Source organism: Carcharodon carcharias, chromosome 19 (genome assembly GCF_017639515.1).
Source record: "Carcharodon carcharias isolate sCarCar2 chromosome 19, sCarCar2.pri, whole genome shotgun sequence".
Taxonomy (NCBI): domain Eukaryota; kingdom Metazoa; phylum Chordata; class Chondrichthyes; order Lamniformes; family Lamnidae; genus Carcharodon; species Carcharodon carcharias.
In genome coordinates, this window is record NC_054485.1 from 63965881 (window position 1) to 63990117 (window position 24237).

Here is a 24237-nt window from a genome sequence, read left to right on the forward strand (position 1 = left end):
TTTAGAAAAAGTGCTAAGGCTGAGGATTGGGAGCAATTTAGAACCTAGTAAAGGAGGAGCAAGAAACTGATTAAGAAAGGGAAAAGAGAATATGAATGCAAACTAGCAAGAGACATAAAGGCAGACTGTAAAAGCCTCTTTAGGTATGTGAAAAGGAAAAGATTAGCTAGGACAAATGTGGACCAAGGGATTTTTGAAACTGAGGAACTGAAGAAATTAGTGTTAGTGAAGAGGTAGTACTTGAAAAGTTAATTGGATTGAAGGATGATAAATCCCCTGGACCAGATGAGCTACAACCCAGAGTTGGGGGGAGCACCGAAGAAGGTGGCTGGTGGATGCATTGGTGGTTTCCTTTCAAAATTTTATAGATTCTGGAAAGGTTCCTGCAGACTGCAAAGTTGCAAATGTAACCCAACTATTTAAGAAAGGAGGAAGAGGGGGAATGGAGAACTACAAACCTGTTAGTTTGATGTCATTAGTAGGGAATTTTTTTTGTTATTCATTTATGGCATGTAAGCTTCGCAGGCTGGGCCAGCATTTATTGCCCACACCTAGCTGCCTTTAGAAGGTAGTGGTGAGCTGCCTTCTTGAACCACTGCAGTCCCTCTGGTATAGGTACACCCAAAGTGCTGTTAGGGAGCGAGTTCCAGGATTTTGACCCAGTGACAGTGAAGGAACGGCGATATATTTCCAAGTCCGGATGATGAGTGATTTGGAGGGGAACTTGCAGGTGTTGGTGTTCCCATGTTTCTGCTGCCCTTGCCCTTCTAGATGGTAGTGGTCATGGATTTGGAAGGTGCTGTCTAATTCTTGATGAATTCCTGCAGAGCATCTTGTAGATGGTACACACTGCTGCTACTTTGCATCAGTGGGGGAGGGAGTGAATGGTTGTGGATGTGGTGCCAATCAAGTGGACTGCTCTGTCGTGGATGATGTCAAGCTTCTTGAGTGTTCTAGAGCTGCACTCATATTGGCAAGTGGGGAGCATTCCATCACACTTCTGACTTATGCCTTGTAGATGATGGAAGGCTTCGGGGAGTCAGGAGGTGAGTTACTCGTCACAGGATTCCTAGCTGTTGACCTGCTCTTGTAGCTACAATATTTATATGGCTAGTCCAGTTCAGTTTCTGGTCAATGGTAACACCCACAATGTTGATAGTGGGGGATTCAGCGATGATAATGCCATCGAACATCAAGGGATGATGGTTGGATTCTCTCTTGTTAGAGTTGGTCATTGCTTGGCTTTTGTGTGGCGTGAATGTTACTTGGCATTTGTTAGCCCAAGCCTGGATATTGTCCAGGTCTTGCTGCATTTGGACATGGCCTACTTCAGTATCTGAGGAGTCATGAATGATGCTGAATCATCAGTGAACTTCCCCACTTCTGACCTTATGATGGAAGGAAGGTCATTGATGAACCACATGGGAATTGGGGGAAACATACTAGTCTGAATTGAGAATTGTTTAACAGACAGAAAGCAGAGATTAGGAAAAAATGGATCATTCTCAGGATGGCAGGCTGTTACTTGTGGAGTACTGCAATGAACAATTCAAGGTCTGCAGCTTTTTGCAATCTATCTAAATGATTTGGATGTGGAAACCAAACATAATATTTCCAAATTTGCAACTTTTGAAACTGAGCAACTGGGTGGAACACCAAATTGGGTGGGAATACAAGTTGTGAGGAGGATCCAAGGAGGCTTCAAGAGGACTTGGACAGGCTACATGAATGTACTAGGACATGGTAGATGGAATATAATGTGAATAAGTCTGGTAGAAAAAAACAGAAAGGTGGAATATTTCTTAAATTGTGAGTGGTTGTTGATGTCCAAAGGAACCTGGGTGCCCTTTCTCATGAGTCACTAAAAGTTAGCATGCAGGTGGAACAAGCAATTAAGAAGACAAATAGAATGTTGGCCTTCATTGCAAAGGGATTTGAGTGCAGGAATAGTGATGTCTTGCTGCAGTTGTATAGAGCCTTGGTGTGACTTTACCTGGAGTATTGTGCACACTTTTGGTCTCTTTATTTAAGGAGGGATATACTTGTCGTTGAGGGAGTTCACCAGATTAATCCGTGGGATGGCGAGATTGTCTTATGAGGAGAGATTGGGAGACTGGGTCCATATCCTTTTGAGTTTCGAAGAATGAGGAGTGGCCTCATTGAAACTTACAAAATTCATACAGGGTGTGACAGGGTAGATGTAAATAAGATGTTTCCCTGGCTGGTGAGTCCACCAGGGGAAACAGTCTCAGAATAAGGGGTAAGCCATTTAAGGCTGAGATGAGGAGGAATTTCTTCACTGAGTGGTGAATCTTTGGAATTCACTACCTCAGAAGATTGTGTCATGCTTCTTGAGTGTTGTTGGAGCATTGATGGTTAAAACTCTAATTGCTGGGATGTATATTTAGAAATTGGAATTTGAGTTAGAATTAAAGATTATATCAGGGGTAGTGCTGGCTAGAGTCTGTATTCAGATATGAGATAATAGATATTACAATTGAAGTAGAGTTATCTGATAGGCATAGTATCACAAGTGAGTTTGAGGAGATGTGGAGAATCAGGGCCAGTTAAGGGTAGACGAAGGAAATATTAACGTTTATGCTCAATTTAATATTGGGTCTACATTACCATTTCAGTTTGGGTTCTAAATCTCTCAATCCTAGTTGATTCTTTCCAATGATATCTTGTGAGCTACAAATTATTTTCTTTCTTTCCCTTTCCTATGTAGGAATATCCAACTTCTTTTGCTTTCATTGTCCATAAATCCCAGGTTCTGGTTATGTATATGTTTAGGTTTAGTTATCTGATTTTGGTTTGAGGTAGGTTATGCTTTAAATTAGGATCGAGGGCTCAGCTTCAAGCTCAAAATAGGGTTTAGGTAATTGTTAGGATTAGCGATTAGAGGTTAGATTGAGGGCTCAGTTTACAATTAGAGTTGGGAATAAAGTTAGGATTAGGATTGAACTTTGGTTAAAAGTCTGAACTGAAAACATTAATTGTTCAATAACAGAATTCTATTTAATATTTATGAACATATAAAATAGGAGCAGAAGTAGGCCATTCAGTCCCTCAAGCCTCCTCTGCCATTCAATAAGAACATGGCTGATCTGTTTGTGTTTCGAGTTCCACATTCCGACCTGTGCCCAATAACCTTTGATTCCCTTGCCTAACAAGAATCTATCTACCTCTGCCTTAAACATATTCAGTGACCCCGCCTCCACCACCTTCTGAGACAGAGAATTCCAAAGTCGCACAACCCTCAGAGAAAAAAATTCTCCTCACCTCTGTCCTAAAAGGGTGACCCTTAATTTTAAAACAGTGCTCCCTAGTTCTGGACTCACCCACTAGAGGAGACATTCTTTCCACGTCCATCTTGTCAAGTCTGTTCAGGATCTTGTATAGTCCAATCAAATCACCCCTCACTCTTCTAAACAAGCTCGACTTGTCTAACCTTCCCTCATAAGACAACCCACTCATTCCGGGTATCAATCTAGTAAATCTCCTCTGAACCACCCCCAACGCATTTACATCCTTCCTTAAATAAGGGGACCAAAACTGCACACAGTATTCGAGGTATGGTCTCACCAATGCCCTATATAACTGAAGTACAACTTTTATGTTCAATTCCTCTCGTAATAAAGGATAGCATTCCATTAGCCTTCTTAATTACTAGCTGCACCTATGTACTAACTTTTTGTGACTCATGCATGAGAACACCTAGATCCCTCTGCACTTTGGAATTCTGCCAAAGTTGTGAACTTCATATTTTTCCACATTATAATCCTTCTGCCAGATTTTTGCCCACTCACTCAATTGATCTGCAACCTCCTTATGTCCTTTTCACAACATGAGTTCATACTCTATTCCTGCCAATCAGAAAAAGACTCCTTTATGTGTAAACTCTGTTTTCAGCCAGACAGTCAATCTTCTATCCATGCTGATATGTTACCCCCTACACTATGCGCTTTTATTTTCTGGAATAACCTTCAATGTGGCGCCTTATCAAATGCCTCTGGGAAGCACATCCACAGTGCTCATTGCTCCTTCAAAGAAGTCCAATGAATTGGTTAAACATGACTTCCCTTTTACAAAAACTATGCTGACTCTTCCCGATTGCCTTGTGTTTCTCTAAGTGCTCAGCTATAAGCTCCTTAATGATCGACTCTAACACCTTCCCCACGACAGATGTCAAGCTAACTGCCCTATAGTTCCTGATTCCTGTCTCCCTCCCTTCTTGAATAGTGGGGTTATATTTGCTACTTTCCAATCTGATGGAACTTTTCCAGAATCTAGTGAATTTCAGAAAATTAACAGCAATGCATCGACTAACTCATCTGCCACCTTTTTGTAGCACACTAGAATGGAGTCCATGAAAACCCGGAGACGTGTCAGCCGACAGCTCCATCAGTTTGCTCGGTACTGCTTCCCTAGTGATTGTAATTTCACCAAGTTTCCCTCTCCCCTCCACTTCCCATTTTACAGTTATTACTGGAATGTTTTTTGCATCCTCTATAGTGAAGACAGAAGCAAAATATCTGTTCATTTCATCCACTATTTCCTTATTATCTACTATTAACTCCCCACTGTCACACTCTAGAGGACCAACACTCACTTTACTTACTCTTTTTCTTTTTAAATACCTGTAGAAATGCTTGCTGTCTTGTTACATTTCTAGCTAGCTTCCTCATACTCTAAAAGATTAATCAGAAAAAAATCCATAATTCTCTGCCATTCTTTATATCCTGACCAATTATCTGACCTGCCATTCACCTTTGTGCAGTTATATGCTTTTTCCTGAAATTTGATGCATTCTCTAACTTCTTTAGTTAACCACGGATGGTGGGTCCTCCCCTTAGAAGTTTTCTTTATAGTAGGAATATTCTTACTCTGAATATTCTGAAACATTCCCTTAAATGTCTGCCACTGCTTCTCTATTGATCTATCCCCTCACCATATTCCAGATTATTTCAGCTAGCTCAGCTTTCATTCGCACATAGTTGCCCTTATTTTAGCTTAAAATACTAGACTTAGACCCACTCTTCTCCCTTTCAAACTGGATGTAAAATTCAATCATATTGTGATCACTGCTACCTAGGGGTGTATTTACTCTGAGGTCATTAATTAATCCTATCATATTCCACAATACCAAGTCTAACATAACTTTATCTCTGGTTGATGCCAGATCATGCTGTTCTAAAAAGCTATCTGAAAGCATTCTAAGAACCCTTCATCCAGGCTACAACTGCCAGTCTGATTTTTCCAGTTTACATGTAGATTAAAATAGCCCATGATTATTGCTGCCCCTTTATCACAAGCACCTGACATTTCTTCTTGTATACTTTATCCTACATTGTGGTTGCTTTTAGACCACTCCCACTAGTGACATCTTTCCCTGACTATTGCTCATCTCCACCCGAACCAAATCTACATTCTGATCTCCTGGACCAAGACCATCTCTACTATTGCACCAATGCCATCCTTGCATAACAGTGCTACCCCTCCAACTTTAGCTAGCTTCATATTCTTCTGGAATGTCATATATTTGGCATCATTTCTATGGCAGAAATTGAATACTCAGAAACATGCATAGAATTGATTTTGAGTTTATAGATTTTTTTTCTCTATGATTCATATTCATTAAGAGTGAGGTAATTTGATTCATTTGTTTTATTAAGGATCGAAACGGTTCAGACGAAAATCCTGACTGCATCGTCTCTTCTTTTACCTTCCTTCAGAAAGACACGAGACAGAATGCTGCTTCTGCAGTAAAATCAAACCAGCTGATAGAAAATGAAAAGGGTGTGAGCATTAACAGCAATAGAAAGAGCCCCAACAGTGGAGAGACTCTGCACTGTTCATCAGCGGGCCATACACGTGATGTTTGCACACCATACCACAATCTTTCTGGGCTGGCTCAGTATGCCACTGTGCTGCACTCTAAAGACCAGAAAGTTCCACCCACACTCTTCCTCAGATCAGATTCCACTCAACCACTTTTGCATGAATTAACACCAAGTCCCAAACCAAATGAGAACCCATGGTTTACAATGTCTGCAACAAATGACAGTGAACTGTCGCAGGACATTTCGCTGTCAGATATAGTTGGAGAGGAGGAAATATGGAAAACTTTTCCACTTTTATGGGGACTAGTGTCTGAACACAAAGGTGATTAAATGGTGACAAAATTGTGGTTCATTGATGACTAAACAATGTCTAAATAGTGATTTCTTGATGATGCACTGTTGCAACAAAGATAGCACAATTCGAGAACAATAAAATGGCTATAGCTCAGACATGATGGGCTGAATGGCCTCCTTCTGTGTGACTCCCTAAGAGCCACTCACCTAGTCACACTCCTCTGCTAATTACCTGTAGCCCTCCATTTTTGTTTTCTTCATATGTATCCAATTTCCTTTTCAAAGCCACAATTGAACCTATCTCCTCTACATTCTCAAGCACAGCATTCCAGATCCTGACCACTCACTGCACAAAAAAGTTGTTCCTCATGTCATTTCTTTTACCTTTTTATCTTAAATCTGTGCCCCCTGCTTCTCAACCTTTCCACCAATGAGAACAGTTTCTCCCTATCTACTCTGTCCAAACCCCGCATCATTTTGAATACGTCTATCAAAAGTCCTCTCTGGCTCCTTTTCTCTAAGAGAAACATTCTCAGATTTTTCAATCTATTCAAAAACTGAAGATCTTCATCACTGGAACCATTCCTGAAAATCTGCATCCTCGCTAACCTTCCTAAATCCTTCCTAAGGATTGGTGCCCAGAATTAGATACAAAACCCCAACAGAGACTGCTTTCTCAGCCTACCCTATCAATGATTTATGCACAACTGCCCCCAGATCCTTCTGGTCCTGCCCCCATCCTTGAGAATTGTACCCTGTATTGCCTTTGCTCATTATTCTTATCAAAATGTATCACTTCACGTTTCTCTGAATTAAGTATCATATGTCATTCTATTCCACCAGCCTGTTAAAGCCTTTCACTACTCTCACAATTCTTCCAAGCTTTGTGTCATCTACAAATCTTTAAATTGTGCATTGCACACTCAAGTCTAGGTCATTAGTATACATCAAGAAAGGCAGTGGTCCTAGTACCATTCCCTGGGGAACTGCAATATATCTTCCTCAAGTTCGAAAAACAATTAGATAAAGGCAAAATACTGCGGACGCTGGAAACCTGAAACAAAAACAAAAAATGCTGGAAAAACGCAGCAAGTCTGACAGCATCCGTGGAGAGAAAGACAGAGTTAACATTTCAAGTCCATATGACCCAACTCTAAAGAAGTAATTTTTTGTTTTTGTTTTGAAAAAGAATTGTTCTCTGTTTTCTGTAACTCAAACAACTTTGTATCAATGCTGCCTCAATCTGCTTTGTTCCATGTGCTTCAACTTTGCTGACAAGCTTGTTATGTGCCATTTTATAGAATGCCTTTTGGAAGACCATGTGTACCGTATCAACCACATTATCCTCATCAACCCTTTCTGTTACCTCATTAAAAAACGCAACCACATTAGTTAAACAAATTCTATCCTTAAAAAAAAAATCAGTGCTGCATTCCTGAATCCTGAAGGATTACACCCTTGTGCAAGAGACTGTTGATTTTGTCCTGGATTATCATTTCTAAAGGAGCCAATTAGCTGAGTTGGCTAGACAGCCAGCATGTGGTTCTGAATAATGTGAACAGTATGGGTTTGCTTCCCATTCCAGTGGGGGTAGACTTGGGACCCGCCTCCTCGCCCTGACCCCGAGAGTGGGTGACAATAGCACCACCACTGACAAAAACGCCAAAGAAAACAGCTCAGGATGAACCATCAGCAGAGCGCACACACCATACCATACCATCATTTCTAAATGCTTTCCTTTGGAGGCGTAGTGGCAATGTCACTGGGATAGCTATCCTGAGGCCCAAGATAGGAACCGGGGTTCAAATGCCACCACAGCAGCTCGTGGAATTTAAATTCAATTAATTATTGAATCTGGAATCTTAATGAAAGTGACCAAACTAATATCAATTGTCATAAAAACCCATTGGTTTCACTAATGCCCTTAATTGAAGGAAATTGCCATCCTACATGTGACTCCAAACACACAGCAATGTGATTGACTTTTAACCGCCCATTGAAAAGACCTAGCAAACCCCTCAGTTCAAGGGCAATTTAAGCTAAGAAAGAAATGCTGGCCTTGCCAGCCACACCAACATACCACAAAATAATATTTTTTAAAAATACTAAGGTCACCTTTACACCTTTTTTGAACAATTCCAGTCCTTTGGCGCTTAGATACCTGTATATTAGTAGATTGGAAGATTATGGCCAATGTCAATTTTCACCCTTACTTCCCTTAGGATGCACCTGACCTGGTCTTGGTGACTTGTCAACCTTAATACAGCAAGCATTTCTAATATCTCCTTTTTATCAATTTTTAACCCACCAGTGTCATAACTACCTCTTTTAGGAGGACATTGGTAGCATCTTCTTCCTTGGTAAAGACAGATACAAAATACTCATTTATTACCCCAACAAAGTGCTGTAGTGTTGTTTTACCCGCCGGCCACAATGACAGATTTTCACACCAAATCCTCCTAAACCTACTCATTAATAATGCATTCCCGGGAAACACACTCTTTCCACTGCGGGCAGGCTCCAATTTGCCCGCCACACCATCACCTCGCCTCATCAGCACGCTGGGCGTCATATTTAAAGTCTATCTGTGCAAACACATATTAGTACTTCCAGCCCAGGATGTCTGCAGATATGATGTCCACAGAAGACTGCAGCCCTCTCGTTTAACGATGCATCACTAGAAAGCTTTTTTGACACTGTGGAGGCCTGTCATGATGTCCTCTACCCCCACTCTGGCCACAGGATGGGCAGAGACATGACCAACTAGGCTTGGTAGCAGTGGTTATCAGTGCCAATGCTGCACAGAAGTGGTTGGCCATCCAATGCAGATAGAGGATGAATGATCTCATCCACGCTGCCAAGGTAAGGCAACCATCTCATCACTCTAAACTCACATACTCAAACCCACCACACATTCACTGGCATCTCACTCACTAGCTGCTCAAGGGACAGTACCACCTATTCTTACACACGTACTCTCACATCTCCATCTGGTCTCATCTCTGGAGACTACCTCCTCAGCCCTCACCAACTTGAGGCCACTTGCACAAATCAACATGTGCCCCCACACATGCCCTGTGATACCCCCCTTCCCCAGTACAGCCTTCATCCTGCAGCCTCTTCCCTTGCCTGAAGCCACTTCTCTCCCTTCCCCAAGCAAGCTCTAGCCCAGCAGCCATTGAAAGGACACCCATGTCTGGCTGGCCTGGTAGGTAGAGACCTGCCCGTGAGCCCCCCTAAAAGTGACATAGTGCTGTCTGTGAAGCCTGGCACTGATGAGCGTGAGTGCTGACCGAAGTGAGGTAGCAAACCTTGAAATCCCAAGGTAAGTGCAGCTTGCCAGGTGCATGTCACTTATGTGTTGTGAAACACGTTGACTTGTTTTCCTGCCGATGTGGACGGACAATCCGGCGGGGGTGGGGATGATTCCGGTGGGCAGGCTCAATAGTGATATGCTGATGTAAGGTTCCTGACATCCAATGGCGGAGAACATGGCCCACCATCGGTGGGCTAAGCGGATGATTGTGAACTGGTTTCTTGCTGTCGTGAGACCAATTGCGCCACATTGTCCACTCATGCCACCGAACACACCTGGTGCTGGCGGGCATGGAAAACCCTGACCTTTGAGTTTGACTGTATAGTTCACCAGCTGTAAGGGATTTTAAATATATGAAAATGACTTTAAAATACTATGCAGAACCACTTACTAGTTATCCACTGGGGCATAGTAGTGAATAAAAAAGTAAAATATGTAAAAGCTTTGAAAGTTGCTTATTAATAGCCTTGTGCCTAAAAACATACAGCTTCATTTTAAGAGCTTTCTTGATTGTTCACAAGTGCAGTTAATGGAAACTCTATATGGGGATTCATTCGATTTGGGGGATGGTCAGTTTTCTAAGTAGGGTTGACTTCCATCACAATATTTGTAAAACAGTACAAAGAGCTTATAAACTAGATTTTGCTGAGCATAACTTGCGTTTGAAATTCCTGGTCAAATTCATATGAATTACACCAAAAAATAAAACAGCAGGACCCAATGAAAACCCCAGGCCTATTTCTTCACATGATAACTGCGTCCTCAAAGTTAAACAGTTTTTGAATTGGCGCGATGCTTGCCTCACGCACAGAGCATTTGCATTTCAAATTCTTCCAGTTGTGTATCCCCTGTTGATAGTTTGAAGTAGAATTGTAGCTAATTAAGCTGTAGTTACACACATCTGTAATGTGCATACGAACACTGACCTTTGCCTTTCAATATTTGCATATAGCAGTAAAAGCTTGCCTGTTGGTAGCTCATAAATGAAAAAATGATCAGTAAACATTGTAAAAACCGAGCTGTTTGAATGTATTCTTTTATCTGATATGATCAACAATGGAAGTAGCTCTACAATCTCTGGGAAACACACACTTAGGCCTGAATTTTTCTTGAATATTCACCCCCAGGTCAGGAACATAGGGCAGAATTTTCTGCCTGTCAGGTGGGTGGGCCTGACCCAATCTCTGGTGGGCAGGGAGCCGATCCCCGCTGGATAAGCGGGCCCCGCTGCCATTTTACGTGGTCGGGCCAATTAAGGCCCGGCCAACGTGACGTCCAGCAGGAAGTGCTATGCACTCCCTGTGCAAGTGGTGGGGGGGTGGGGGTGGGGGACAGAATCCCCAAAAGCGAGAGTGCGCTCTTTCACACATGCGCAGGAAAGATCGCACATCTCCCTGAGGCTAAGTGCTGCTGCAGGGAGATTGTTTACACTTTTAAAAAGATTAAAAATAGAGAAAAATAAACCTAACATGTCCCCCTCATGTGACAATTTCACATGAGATGGCACATGTTCATAATATACACTATAACTTTAGTAAACTTTTTAAAAACCCTGCATGAAACCTCATCCTGCTGCTGGATGAGGTTTCATATTTTTTCTAGATGCTGCCAGAGCTCCTGGGCTGCCCGCCGACCTTCGTCCTTTAATTGTTTAAATGATCCTGTCAATGGCCTCAACTGGCCATTGTCAAATCAGCGGGCGCACAGCTAATTTTGCTGCGCCCCCGTTTACCTGAAAATTTAAATGGGGCGCGATAAGGTCGTCCAACGTCATCCCACATCATTTTACCCGTCGGCGAGTGGACCCGGCCCCTGCTTGCTGACGGCAAAATTCTGCCCATAGAGTTGAGAGAATTCTCGGTTCCATGAATCTGACTCCTGAAAAGCCACCCTGGATAGTCAGATTTTCCTTTGGGGATGTGGTGGTTGGGGTATGGGTATTAATGGGAGTAATGCCCACTGATCCCAGAAACATATCAGAGGTAGCAAGGGGTCTGCTGGGTGGCAGGTGATCCGGCACTTTGTCTCAACTGCAAACAACACTAAAACAAAAAACAGACCTCTAATCTCATCCATCATCACCCCCACACACCCAGGCCAACCCATACTACCTCTTGTCCCCAACAAGGTCCTCCACATGATTCATGCCAACAACCCTTTATAGCTTCCAAGCCTACAAATGCCCCTCCACCTATATCCCATGGCCGTTTATAACCCCAATGCCAACTTGGTGTCAACTCATGCCAACCCATGCCCTTTGCGCACCATTCTTTGCCCTTACACCCTCCATTCCAACTCATCCAGTATTCGCCATGGGCAGATCACATGGCCCATGCTGAGATGAAGTAAAATAAAGCTCTAACTGCATTTTGAAGAATTCACTATTTTAAGAAAAACTCACTGGCCTAAGCACATTTTGAAATAAAATCTAAACTTTTCACAAATTGCTAAACAATTGTCGGACCACCATTAAAAACTGGAGTACGTCACAAAAAACCGGTAAGTTAATCACTTTATGTGAGAATGACACAGAGATTTTTGGACTCTCAGAATTATTTAAACTGTGCATTAAACACACTTTGTGTATTAAAATGAGATATGCACATTTTGCCAGAAAAAAAGAGAAAATTTTCAAAATAATTTTTGGGCCTTCACAAAAATAATAGTACATCACAAAAAAAAAATGTGTAACTCAGTGGAACAAGGAATTTTTGCTGGAAAAAGAAAAGCATTTTCCAAATGATTCAAAAGTGAGTGGGTCATCAGAAAAGCAGTAGTACATGCCAAAAATGCTTCACTCACTGATGTAAGCAAATTTTGCAAGGAAATCACATCTTTTCACAAACCAATAAAACACTGCTGCACCATCATAAGCACAACAGTATATGAGAAAAAATGCTACATTCACTAAGATAAGCATTCTTGCTAAAAAAAATCAATACTTTCCGCAAATTATTCAAAAAATTGTTTGACTTGCAAAAAAACAATAGTGCATCACAAAAAAACTGTGTAACTTACTGAGATAAGCACATTTTGGAAGAAAATCAAAACTTTTCACAAATCGCTCACTCTTAGGCTATGATTCAAGGAAAAAATGTGTAACTCACTGACATAAGCATAACTCAATGAAACAAGCCCATAATACAGGAAAATCAAACATTTAACAAATAGCTAAAAAGTTATTAGAAAATCATAAACATTTTTGTGATGTGCTGCTGTTTTTAACGTACTGACATTGGTGCATTTTTCAATAAAATCAAAACTTTTCCAAAATGAATCAGAAGTTATTGGAGATTCATCACAAAAATAAAATAGATAACACAACAAATTGTATTTAATTCAGCCAGCTCATCATTTCCTGCCAGAAAATCAAAACTTTACTCAAATGATGTAAAGATTGTTGGACTTTCATAATGATTAAAAATCTGCAACACAGTGAGCTTTGCACATGTTGCAATTTTGTTAAACATTTTCACTGATGACTTAATAATAGTACATCACAAAAAAACTCAGTGCAATAACTACTTTCTGCCAGAATATCAAAGCTGTACACAAATGACACAAACATTTCTGGACCCTCATAAAAGCAGTAGATCAAAGAGAAATGCTTGCCTCAATGAGAGCACTTTTTGCCAGAAAAGAACAATATTTTTCACAAAAGGCTCAAATATTGGTGGAACTTCATAAAAAATAGTTGTACATCACAAAAAAAGAATAACTCATTGAGATAAGGAATTTTTGACTGAAAATAAAAATTTTTCATGAAAGATTCTAACCTATACTCTAACCCCTAGCCCCTAACAACAACACTAAACCTAACACTAGCATAAAAACAAAAAAACTGCGGATGCTGGAAATCCAAAACAAAAACAGAATTACCTGGAAAAACTCAGCAGGTCTGGCAACATCGGCGGAGAAGAAAAGAGTTGACGTTTCGAGTCCTCTGTCGAAGGGTCATGAGGACTCGAAACGTCAACTCTTTTCTTCTCCGCTGATGCTGCCAGACCTGCTGAGTTTTTCCAGGTAATTCTGTTTTTGTTTTCTAACACTAGCATGATTGCTAAGCCTAGCACTAACCCTAACCCTGACATTAATCTTAACACAAAACCTAACTCTAACACTAACTCTAACCCAACTCTAATGCTAACTCTAACCCTAACTCTAACACTAACTATAAGTCTAACCCTAACAGCAGACGAAAAACTAACTCTAACCCAACCCTAACAAAAACAACAATCCCAAACACAGCCCTGACCCTCACCCTAACACTAACACTAAACCTAACCCCAATCATAAGCTTAACCCTGGCCCTAACCCTAACATAACCTTACATTAACCATAACCGTAATTGAAGCACCTACCCTAACACCGACACCAACCCGGCCCTAATCTGAACACCTAAACCTAATAATAACCCTAACCCTTATCCAAGCACTAACCCAAAGCCAAAAGCCTAAACCCAAGTCTAATCCTAACCAACATCTGAAAACTAATCCGAGCCACAGACCGAAAACCACCACCAAGCCGAACCTTAACCCAACACCTAACTCGTAATCCTACCCCAACTCCAAAAAACCCCAACACGAACCCTAACACTAACTCTATCTCTCTATATCTCTCTTATTTCTCTACCTATATATATATCTCCATCTATACCTCTCTCTCTCTCATTCTCTCTATCTATACCTCTCTCTCTCTCAATCTCTCTATCTATAGCTCTCTATCTGTGTCTCTGTCTCTCTATCTCTCAATGTCTATCTGTATCTCTCACAATGTCCATCTCTTTATCTATATCACTCAGTCTATATCTCTCTATCCTTCTATTAATATATCACTATGTCTCTATCTACATCTCTCTATTACTCTCTCTATCTCTCTATTGATATCTTCCTATCTAACTGTATCTCTCTATCTCCATCTCTCTATCTCTCTAGCTCTATTTATATCTTTCTATGTATATCTCTCTATCTATATTTCACTATCTATTTATCTCTCTATACCTCTCTGTCTCCCTATATATATCTCTCTATCTATATATTCTTATCTCTCTCTCTATCACGCTATCAATATATACCTTTCTATGTATCTCTCTATCTCTCTATCCCTATCTTTCTATCTATATTTCTATCACTCTCTCTCTATCTATATATCTCTTTCTCTTTATTTATATCTGTCTATCTCTCTATATCTACCTATCTCTATCTTTCTATCACAATCTCTATTTCTCTATCTCTCTCTTTATATCTTTGTATGTATATCTATCACGATCTGTCTATCACTCTCTCTAACTCTGTATATCTCTCTATCTATATCTTCCTATCTATCTCTGAATCTATATCTTCCTATCCATATTTCAATCTATGTCTTCCTATCTATATCTCCCTATCACTCTCTCTATCTCTCCATCTATATTTCTCTACCTATTTATCTCTCAGTCTATACCTCTCTATCTCCCTATATATATCTCTATCTATGTATTCTTATCTCTCTATCAGTCTATCCTTAACTCTCTCTATCTATATCTCTCTATCTCTATATCTTTCTATCTATATCTCTATCAATTTCTCTATATCTAGATATCTCTTTCTCTCTATCTATATCTCTCTATATCTATCCATATCTATCTCTCTATCCATAACTCTCTATCGCTCTATCTATATCTCTCTATTTATCTCTCTATCTATACATCTCTATCTCTCTCTATATATCTCTCTATCTATATCTTCCTATATTTCTCTATCACTAGGAATTTCTCTATCCACATCTCTCTAACTGCATCTCTCTCTCTATCTGCATCTCCTTATTTACCTCTCTCTATTCCTGTATCTCTCTACCTGCATCTCTACCTGCATCTCTCTATCTTTGTATTCCTAAGGGCAGAATTTTCTGCCTGTCAGGCGGGTCGGTCCAACCCAATCTCTGGGGGGTGGGGAGCCGATCCCAGCCGGAGAAGCTGGGCCCGCCGCAATTTTACATGGGCATGCCAATTAAGGCCCGCCCAGCGTGACGCCCAGCGGGAAGCGCTATGCGCTCCCTGTGCGGGTAGGAGGTGGGGGGGGGGTGGTATTCCCCAAATGTGACAGTGAGCTCTTTCGTACATGCACACAGAAGAGCTCACACCTCCCTACGACTAAATGCTGCCTCAGGGAGATCGCTGACACTTTTAAAATATTAAAAATAGAAAAAAAAATTGTTAACATGTCTCCCTCATGTTAATAAATTTCACTGAAACTTTATTCAACTTTTTAACACTGTGCATGAAACCTCATCCCACAGGTGGATGAGGTTTTATGTTTTTCCTATTCGCCGCCAGGGCTCCTGGCCTGCCCGCCAACCTTAAGCTTGGACGGGCAGGTCCTTTAATTGTTTAATTGATCCTGTCAATGGCCTCAATTGGCCATTGACAGGTTGGCGGGCCCACAGCTGATTTTACTGTGCGCCCGCCTTCCTGAAAATTTAAATGGTCCGGGATTATGTCGGGGGTTCCGCCTGAAGTCATCCCGCGTCATTTTATGTGTCTGCAAGTGGGCCCCGCCCCTGCTCGCCGATGGCAAAATTCTGCCCGATATCTCTCTGTTGATCTATCTATATCTCTCTGTCTCCCTATGTATACCTCTCCATCTATATCCCTCTATCGTTCTATCTATATATCTCTATCTCTCGATCTCTATCTATATCTCACTATCTATATCTTTCTCTCTATATATATATTTCTGTCGCTCTGTCTTTACCTGAATCTCTCTACATACATCTCTCTACCTTTCTAAATATATCTCTCTGTCTATGTCTATATATCTCTCTATCTACATCTCCGTATCTCTTTATGTGTTTCTCTCCATCTCTCTATATCTCTATCTATATCTCTCTATCTATCTATCTATCTATCTATATCTCTCAATCTCTGTGGAGTTAGGAGTTTCAGGAGTTACTGGGGATAACTTATAGGAGATGCTGGGAGTAAATTATAAGATATACTGGGGATAATTTATAGGAGTTACTGGGAATAAATTATAGGAAAAACTGTGGAAAATTTATAGGCAATTCTGAGGTTAATTGATCAGTGCTACTGGAGATAATTTATCTGTTACTGGAGATAATTTACAGCAGTTATTAGGGGCAATTTATAGGAGTCACTGTGGATAATTTATGGGAGTCACTAGGGATAATTTATTGGAGTTACTGTGGATAATTTAGAGGAGTTAGTGGGGATAGTTTACAGGAGTTACTGGGGATAATTTACAGAAATTACTGGGGGAAATTTATAGGAGTCACTGTGGATAATTTACAGGAATCATTAGGGATAATTTATTGGAGTTACTGGCAATAATATTTTTGGAGTTACTGTGAATAATTTAGAGGAGTTAGTGGGGATAATTTATGGGAGTTACTGGGGAGTATTTATGGGAGTTACATGGGATAAATTGTGGGAGTTACTGTGGAAAATTAATAAGAAGTACTGGGGAAAAATATAGCAGTTACTGGGGATACTTTATAGCAGTTATTGGAATTAATCTATAGCAGTTATTGGGGATAATTTATAGCTGCTACAGGGGATAATTTATAAGAGTTCTTGGAGATAAATTATAAAAGTTCCTGGAGATAAGTTATTGGATTTACTGGGGATAATGTATAAGAGTTACTGTGGTTCATTTATAGGACTTATTGGAGATAAATTATAGGAGGAACTGGCCATAGTTCATAGGAGTTTTTGGGAATAATTTTTGGATTTACTGGAGATAATTTAACAAGTAACTGTAGATGATTTATAAGAGTTACTGAGGATAATTTATAGGAGTTACTAGATTTAATTTATTCTAGTTACTGGGGATGATTTGTAGGAGTTGCTGGGGATAATTTACAGAAGCTACTGTGGATATTTTATGAGAGTTACTGGAGATAATTTATCAGAGTTACTGTGGATGATTTACAGCAGTTACTGGGGATAATTTACAAGAGTCACTGGAGATGATTTATAGGAGTTTCTGGGGATAACTTATAGGGGTCACTGGGAATAATTTGAAGAAGCTACTGGGATAATGTATAGAAATTACAGGGATTAATTCATAGGTGCTACTAAGGATAATATATAAGAATTACTGTAGACTCTATAGGAGTTACTGGGTATAATTTACAGAAGTTCCTGGAGTAAATTTATAGGAGTTATTGGGATTAATATATAGGAAGTACTGGGGATAAGTTATTGCCATTACTGTGGATAATTTATAAGGGAAAATTAGTAAAATTTAAAGGGGTTATTGTGGATAACTTTTATGATTTTCCTGGGATAATTTATAAGACTTAATTGGGATAATTAATAGGAATTACTGGAGTTAATTTATGGGAATTACAGGGGATAATTTATAGGAGTTACAGGGGATAATTTATAGAAGTTACAGAGGATAATTTATAAGAGTTACTGGAGATAAATTATACAAGTAACTGCAGTTAATCTGTTCAATTTACTGGGGATAAATAATAAGAGTTACTGTAGTTCATTTATAGGACTTATTGGGGATCATTTGTATGAGTTACTGGAGATAATTTATAGGAGTTACTGGCCATAATTTATGAGTTAAGGGGATAATTTCTTCACTTACTGGAGATAATTTAAGAAGTCACGGTAGGTGACTTATGCAAGTTACTGAGGGTAATTTATAGGAGTTTCTCGGGTTAATTTATAATAGTTACTGGGGATGTTTTGTAGGAGTTGCTGGGGATAATTTATAGGAAGTCCAGGGGATAATTTAAATGAGTTACTGGGGATTTTCGCGTCGGCGAGTGGGGCCCGCCCCTGCACGCAAACCAGGAGATTCAGGGCTAGGTGTTGGTGGGGGAAATTGATAGGAGTTAGGGTAAAATTTATAGGAGTTACTGATGATAATTTATAGCCATTGCTAGGGAAAATATGCGGTGTCACTGTGTTAATTAATGCCAATTACTGCGGATAACTTAGAGCGGTTATTGGGTTAATTTATTGGATTCACAGGCGATGATTTATAAGAGTTACTGAGTCTAATTTAAAGTGATTCTGGGAAATCATTTATAGGGGATGCGGAGGATAAATGATAGGCGCTACTGGGGAAAATTTATAGGTGTTACTGGGGAAAATTTATAGGTGTTACTGGGGAAAATTTATAGGCGCTACTGGGGAAAATCTATAGGCGTTACTGGGGAAAATTTATAGGTGTTACTGGGGAAAATTTATAGGTGTTACTGGGGAAAATTTATAGGCGTTACTGGGGAAAATCTATAGGCGTTACTGGGGAAAATGTATAGGTGTTACTGGGGAAAATTTATAGGCGTTACTGGGGAACATTTATAGGTGTTACTGGGGAAAATTTATAGGTGTTACTGGGGAAAATCTATAGGCTTTACTGGGGAAAACTTATAGGCGTTACTGGGGAAAATTTATAGGTGTTACTGGGGAAAATTTATAGGCGTTACTGGGGAAAATTTATAGGTGTTACTGGGGAAAATTAATAGGTGTTACTGGGGAAAATTTATAGGCGTTAATGGGGAAAACTTATAGGCGTTACTGGGGAAAATTTATAAGTGTTACTGGGGAAAATTTATAGGCGTTACTGGGGAGAATTTATAGGTGTTACTGGGGAAAATTTATAGGCGTTACTGGGGAAAATTTATAGGAGCTACTGGGGAAAATTTATAGGCATTACTGGGGAAAATTTATAGGGGTTACTGGGGAAAATTTGTAGGCGTTACTGGGGAAATTTTATAGGTGTTACTGGGGAATATTTATAGGTGTTAATGGGGAAAATTTATAGGTGTTACTGGGAAAAACTATAGGCGTTACTGGGGAAAATTTATAGGTGATACTGGGGAAAACTTATAGGTGTTACTGCGGAAAATTTATAGGAGCTAATGGGGAAAATTTATAGGTGTTACTGGGGAAAATTTATAGGAGTTACTGGGGAAAATTTATAGGTGTTACAGGGGAAAATTTATAGGAGCTACTGGGGAAAATTTATAGGTGTTACTGGGGAAAATTTATAGATGTTACTGGGGAAAATTTATAGGTGTTACTGGGGAAAATTTATAGGAGCTTCTGGGGAAAATTTATAGGTGTTACTGGGGAAAATTTATAGGTGTTACTGGGGAAAATTTATAGGCGTTACTGGGGAAAATTTATAGGAGCTACTGGGGAAAATTTTTAGAAGTTACTGGGGAAAATTTATAGGTGTTACTGGGGAAAATTTATAGGAGCTACTGGGGAAGATTTATAGGTGTTACTGGGGAAAATTTATAGGTGTTACTGAGGAAAATTTATAGGTGTTACTGGGGAAAATATATAGGCGTTACTGGGGAAAATTTATAGGTGTTACTGGGGAAAATTTATAGGCGTTACTGGGGAAAATTTATAGGTGTTACTGGGGAAAATTTATGGGCGTTACTGGGGAAATTTTATAGGTGTTACTCGGGAAAATTTATAGGTGTTACTGGGGAAAATTCATCGGAGCTATTTGGGAAAATTTATAGGTGTTACTGGGGAAAATGTATAGGTGCTACTGGGGAAAATTTTTAGGAGCTACTGGGGAAAATGTATAAGAGCTACTGGGGAAAATTTATAGGTGCTCCCGTGGAAAATTTATAGGCGCTACTGGGGAAAATTTATAGGAGCTACTGGGGAAAATATATAAGAGTTACAGGGGAAAATTTATATGCGTTACTGAGGAAAATTTATAGGAGCTACTGGGGAAAATGTATAGGTGTTACTGGGGAAAATTTATAAGAGCTACTGGGGAAAATGTATAGGTGTTACTTCGGAAAATTTATAGGAGCTACTGGGGAAAATGTATAGGTGTTACTGGGGAAAATTTATAGGTGTTACTGGGGAAAATCTATAGGAGTTACTGGGGAAAATTTATAGGTGTTACTGGGCAAAATTTATAGGTGTTACTGGGGAAAATTTATAGGCGTTACTGGGGAAAATTTATAGGTGTTACTGGGGAAAATTTATAGGCGTTACTGGGGAAAATTTATAGGAGCTACTGGGGAAAATCTATAGGCATTACTGGGGAAAATTTATAGGTGTTACTGGGGAAAATTTATAGGCGTTACTGGGGAAAATTTATAGGTGTTACTGGGGAAAATTTATAGGTATTACTGGTAAAATTTATAGGTGTTACTGGGAAAAATTATAGGTGTTACTGGGGAAAATTTATAGGTGTTACTGGGGAAAATTTATAGGTGTTACTGGGGAAAATTTATAGGAGCTACTGGGGAAAATTTATAGGTGTTACTGGGGAAAATTTATAGGTGTTACTGGGGAAAATTTATAGGTGTTACTGGGGAAAATTTATAGGAGCCTATGGGGAAAATTTATAGGTGTTACTGGGGAAAATTTATAGGTTTTACTGGGGAAAATTTATAGGTGTTACTGGGGAAAATTTATTGGAGCAACTGGGGAAAATTTATAGGTGTTACTGGGGAAAATTTATAGGTGTTACTGGGGAAAATTTATAGGAGTTACTGGGGAAAATTTATAGGAGCTACTGGGGAAAATTTATAGATGTTACTGGGGAAAATTTATAGGTGTTACTGGGGAAAATTTATAGGAGCTACTGGGGAAAGTTTACAGGTGTTACTGGGGAAAATTTATAGGTGTTACTGGGGAAAATTTATAGGTGTTACTGGGGAAAATTTATAGGCGTTACTGGGGAAAATTTAGAGGCGTTACTGGGGAAAATTTTTAGAAGTTACTGGGGAAAATTTATAGGTGTTACTGGGGAAAATTTATAGGAGCTACTGGGGAAGATTTATAGGTGTTACTGGGGAAAATTTATAGGTGTTACTGGGGAAAATCTATAGGTGTTACTGAGGAAAATTTATAGGTGTTACTGGGGAAAATTTATAGGCGTTACTGGGGAAAATTTATAGGTGTTACTGGGGAAAATTTATAGGCGTTACTGGGGAAAATTTATAGGTGTTACTGGGGAAAATTTATGGGCGTTACTGGGGAAATTTTATAGGTGTTACTCGGGAAAATTTATAGGCGTTACTGGGGAAAATTCATAGGAGCTATTTGGGAAAATTTATAGGTGTTACTGGGGAAAATTTATAGGTGCTACTGGGGAAAATTTTTAGGAGCTACTGGGGAAAATGTATAAGAGCTACTGGGGAAAATTTATAGGTGCTCCCGTGGAAAATTTATAGGCGCTACTGGGGAAAATTTATAGGAGCTACTGGGGAAAATGTATAAGAGTTACAGGGGAAAATTTATATGCGTTACTGAGGAAAATTTATATGAGCTACTGGGGAAAATGTATAGGTGTTACTGGGGAAAATTTATAAGAGCTACTGGGGAAAATGTATAGGTGTTACTTTGGAAAATTTATAGGAGCTACTGGGGAAAATGTATAGGTGTTACTGAGGAAAATTTATAGGTGTTACTGGGGAAAATTTATAGGAGTTACTGGGGAAAATTTATAGGTGTTACTGGGGAAAGTTTATAGGTGTTACTGTGGAAAATTTATAGGTGTTAATGGGGAAAATTTATAGGTGTTACTGGGGAAAACATATAGGCGTTACTGGTGAAAATTTATAGTTGATACTGGGGAAAATATATAGGTGTTATTGGGGAAAATCTATAGGAGCTACTGGGGAAAATTTATACGTGTTACTGGGGAAAATTTATACGTCTTACTGGGGAAAATTTCTAGGTGTTACTGGGGAAATTTATAGGAGCTACTGGGGAAAATTTATAGGTGTTACTGGGGAAAATTTATAGGTGTTACTGGGGAAAATTTATAGTCGTTACTGGGGAAAATGTATAGGGGCTACTGGGGAAAATTTATAGAAGTTACTATGGAAAATTTATAGGTGTTACTGGGGAAAATTTATAGGAGCTACTGGGGAAGATTTATAGGTGTTACTGCGGAAAATATATAGGTGTTACTGGGGAAAATTTATAGGTGTTACTGAGGAAAATTTATAGATGTTACTGGGGAAAATATATAGTCGTTACTGGGGAAAATATATACGTGTTACTGGGGAAAATTTATAGGCGTTACTGGGGAAAATTTATAGGTGTTACTGGGGAAAATTTATGGGCGTTACTGGGGAAATTTATAGGTGTTACTGGGGAAATTTATAGGTGTTACTGAGAAAAATTTATAGGAGTTACTGGGGAAAATTTATAGCTGCTACTGGGGAAATTTATAGGCTGCTTACTGGGGAAAATTATAGGTGTTACTGGGGAAAATTATAGGTGCTACTGGGGAAAATTTATAGGGTTACTGGGAAAATTTATAGGTGCTACTGGGAAAATTTATAGGTGTTACTTTGGACAATTTATAGGAGTACTGGGGAAAATGTATAGGCGTTACTGGGAAAATTATAGGTGCTACTGGGAAATTTATAGGTGTTACTGGGGAAAATTTATAGGTTTTACTGGGGAAAATTTATAGGTGTTACTGGGGAAAATTATAGGTTACTGGGGAAAATGTATAGGTGTTACTGGGGAAAATTTATAGGAGCTAATGGTGAAAATTTATGGGCGTTACTGGGTAAAATTTATAGGTGTTACTGGGGGAAAATTTATAGGTGTTACTGGGGAAAATTTATAGGAGTTACTGGGGAAAATTTATAGGTGTTACTGGGGAAAATTTATAGGTGTTACTGGGGAAAATTTATAGGAGCTACTTGGGAAAATTTATAGGAGCTACTGGGGAAAATGTATAAGAGCTACTGGGGAAAATTTATAGGTGCACCCCTGGAAAATTTATAGGCGCCACTGGGGAAAATTTATAGGAGCTACTGGGGAAAATGTATAAAAGCTACTGGGGAAAATTTATATGCGTTACTGAGGAAAATTTATAGAAGCTACTGGGGAAAATGTATAGGTGTTACTGGGGAAAATTTATAGGATCTACTGGGGAAAATGTATAGGAGTTACTGGGGAAAATTTATAGAAGCTACTGGGGAAATTGTATAGGTGTAACTGGGGAAAATTTATAGGAGCTACTGGGGAAAATGTATCGGAGTTACTGGGGAAAATTTATAGGAGCTAATGGGGAAAATTTATAGGTGTTGCTGGGGAAAATTTATAGGTGTTACTGGGGAAAATTTATAGGCGTTACTGGGGAAAATTTATAGGTGTTACTGGGGAAAATTTATAGGAGCTACTGGGGAAAATTTATAGGTGTTACTGGGGAAAATTTATAGGAGGTACTGGGGAAAATTTATAGATGTTACTGGGGAAAAGTTATAGGTGTTACTGGGGAAAATTTATAGGCTTTAATGGGGAAAACGTACAGGCTTTACTGGGGAAAATTTATAGTTGGTACTGGGGCAAATTTATAGGCGTTACTGGGGAAAATTTATAGGCGTTACTGGGGAAAATTTTTAGGTGTTACTGGGGAAAATTTATATGCCTTACTGGGGAAAATTTCTAGGTGTTACTGGGGAAATTTATAGGAGCTACTGGGGAAAATTTATAGGTGTTACTGGGGAAAATTTATAGGTGTTACTGGGGAAAATTTATAGGTGTTACTGGGGAAATGTATAGGGGCTACTGGGGAAAATTTATAGAAGTTACTATGGAAAATTTATAGGTGTTACTGGGAAAATTTATAGGAGCTACTGGGGAAGATTTATAGGTGTTACTGCGGAAAATATATAGGTGTTACTGGGGGAAATTTTAAGTAGTTACTGGGGAAAATTTATAGGTGTTACTGGGGAAAATTTATAGTGTTACTGGGGAAAATTTATAGGAGCTACTGGGGAAAATTTATAGGTGTTACTGGGGAAAATTTATAGGTGTTTCTG

General features: G+C 39.3%; 1 protein-coding gene across 1 annotated transcript in view; it reads left to right on the forward strand.

Annotated features, from left to right (window-relative positions):
- The window catches only part of LOC121291982 (granulocyte colony-stimulating factor receptor-like), a 273059-nt gene extending 262590 nt beyond the window's left edge, over window positions 1-10469 (forward strand). Inside the window, exon 16 of the mRNA XM_041213693.1 lies at window positions 5676-10469. Within this exon, the coding sequence (XP_041069627.1) occupies window positions 5676-6173 (498 nt within the window). The 3' untranslated portion in view covers window positions 6174-10469. The remainder of the gene's footprint in view (window positions 1-5675) is intronic.
- Window positions 10470-24237: the final 13768 nt, after the last annotated feature.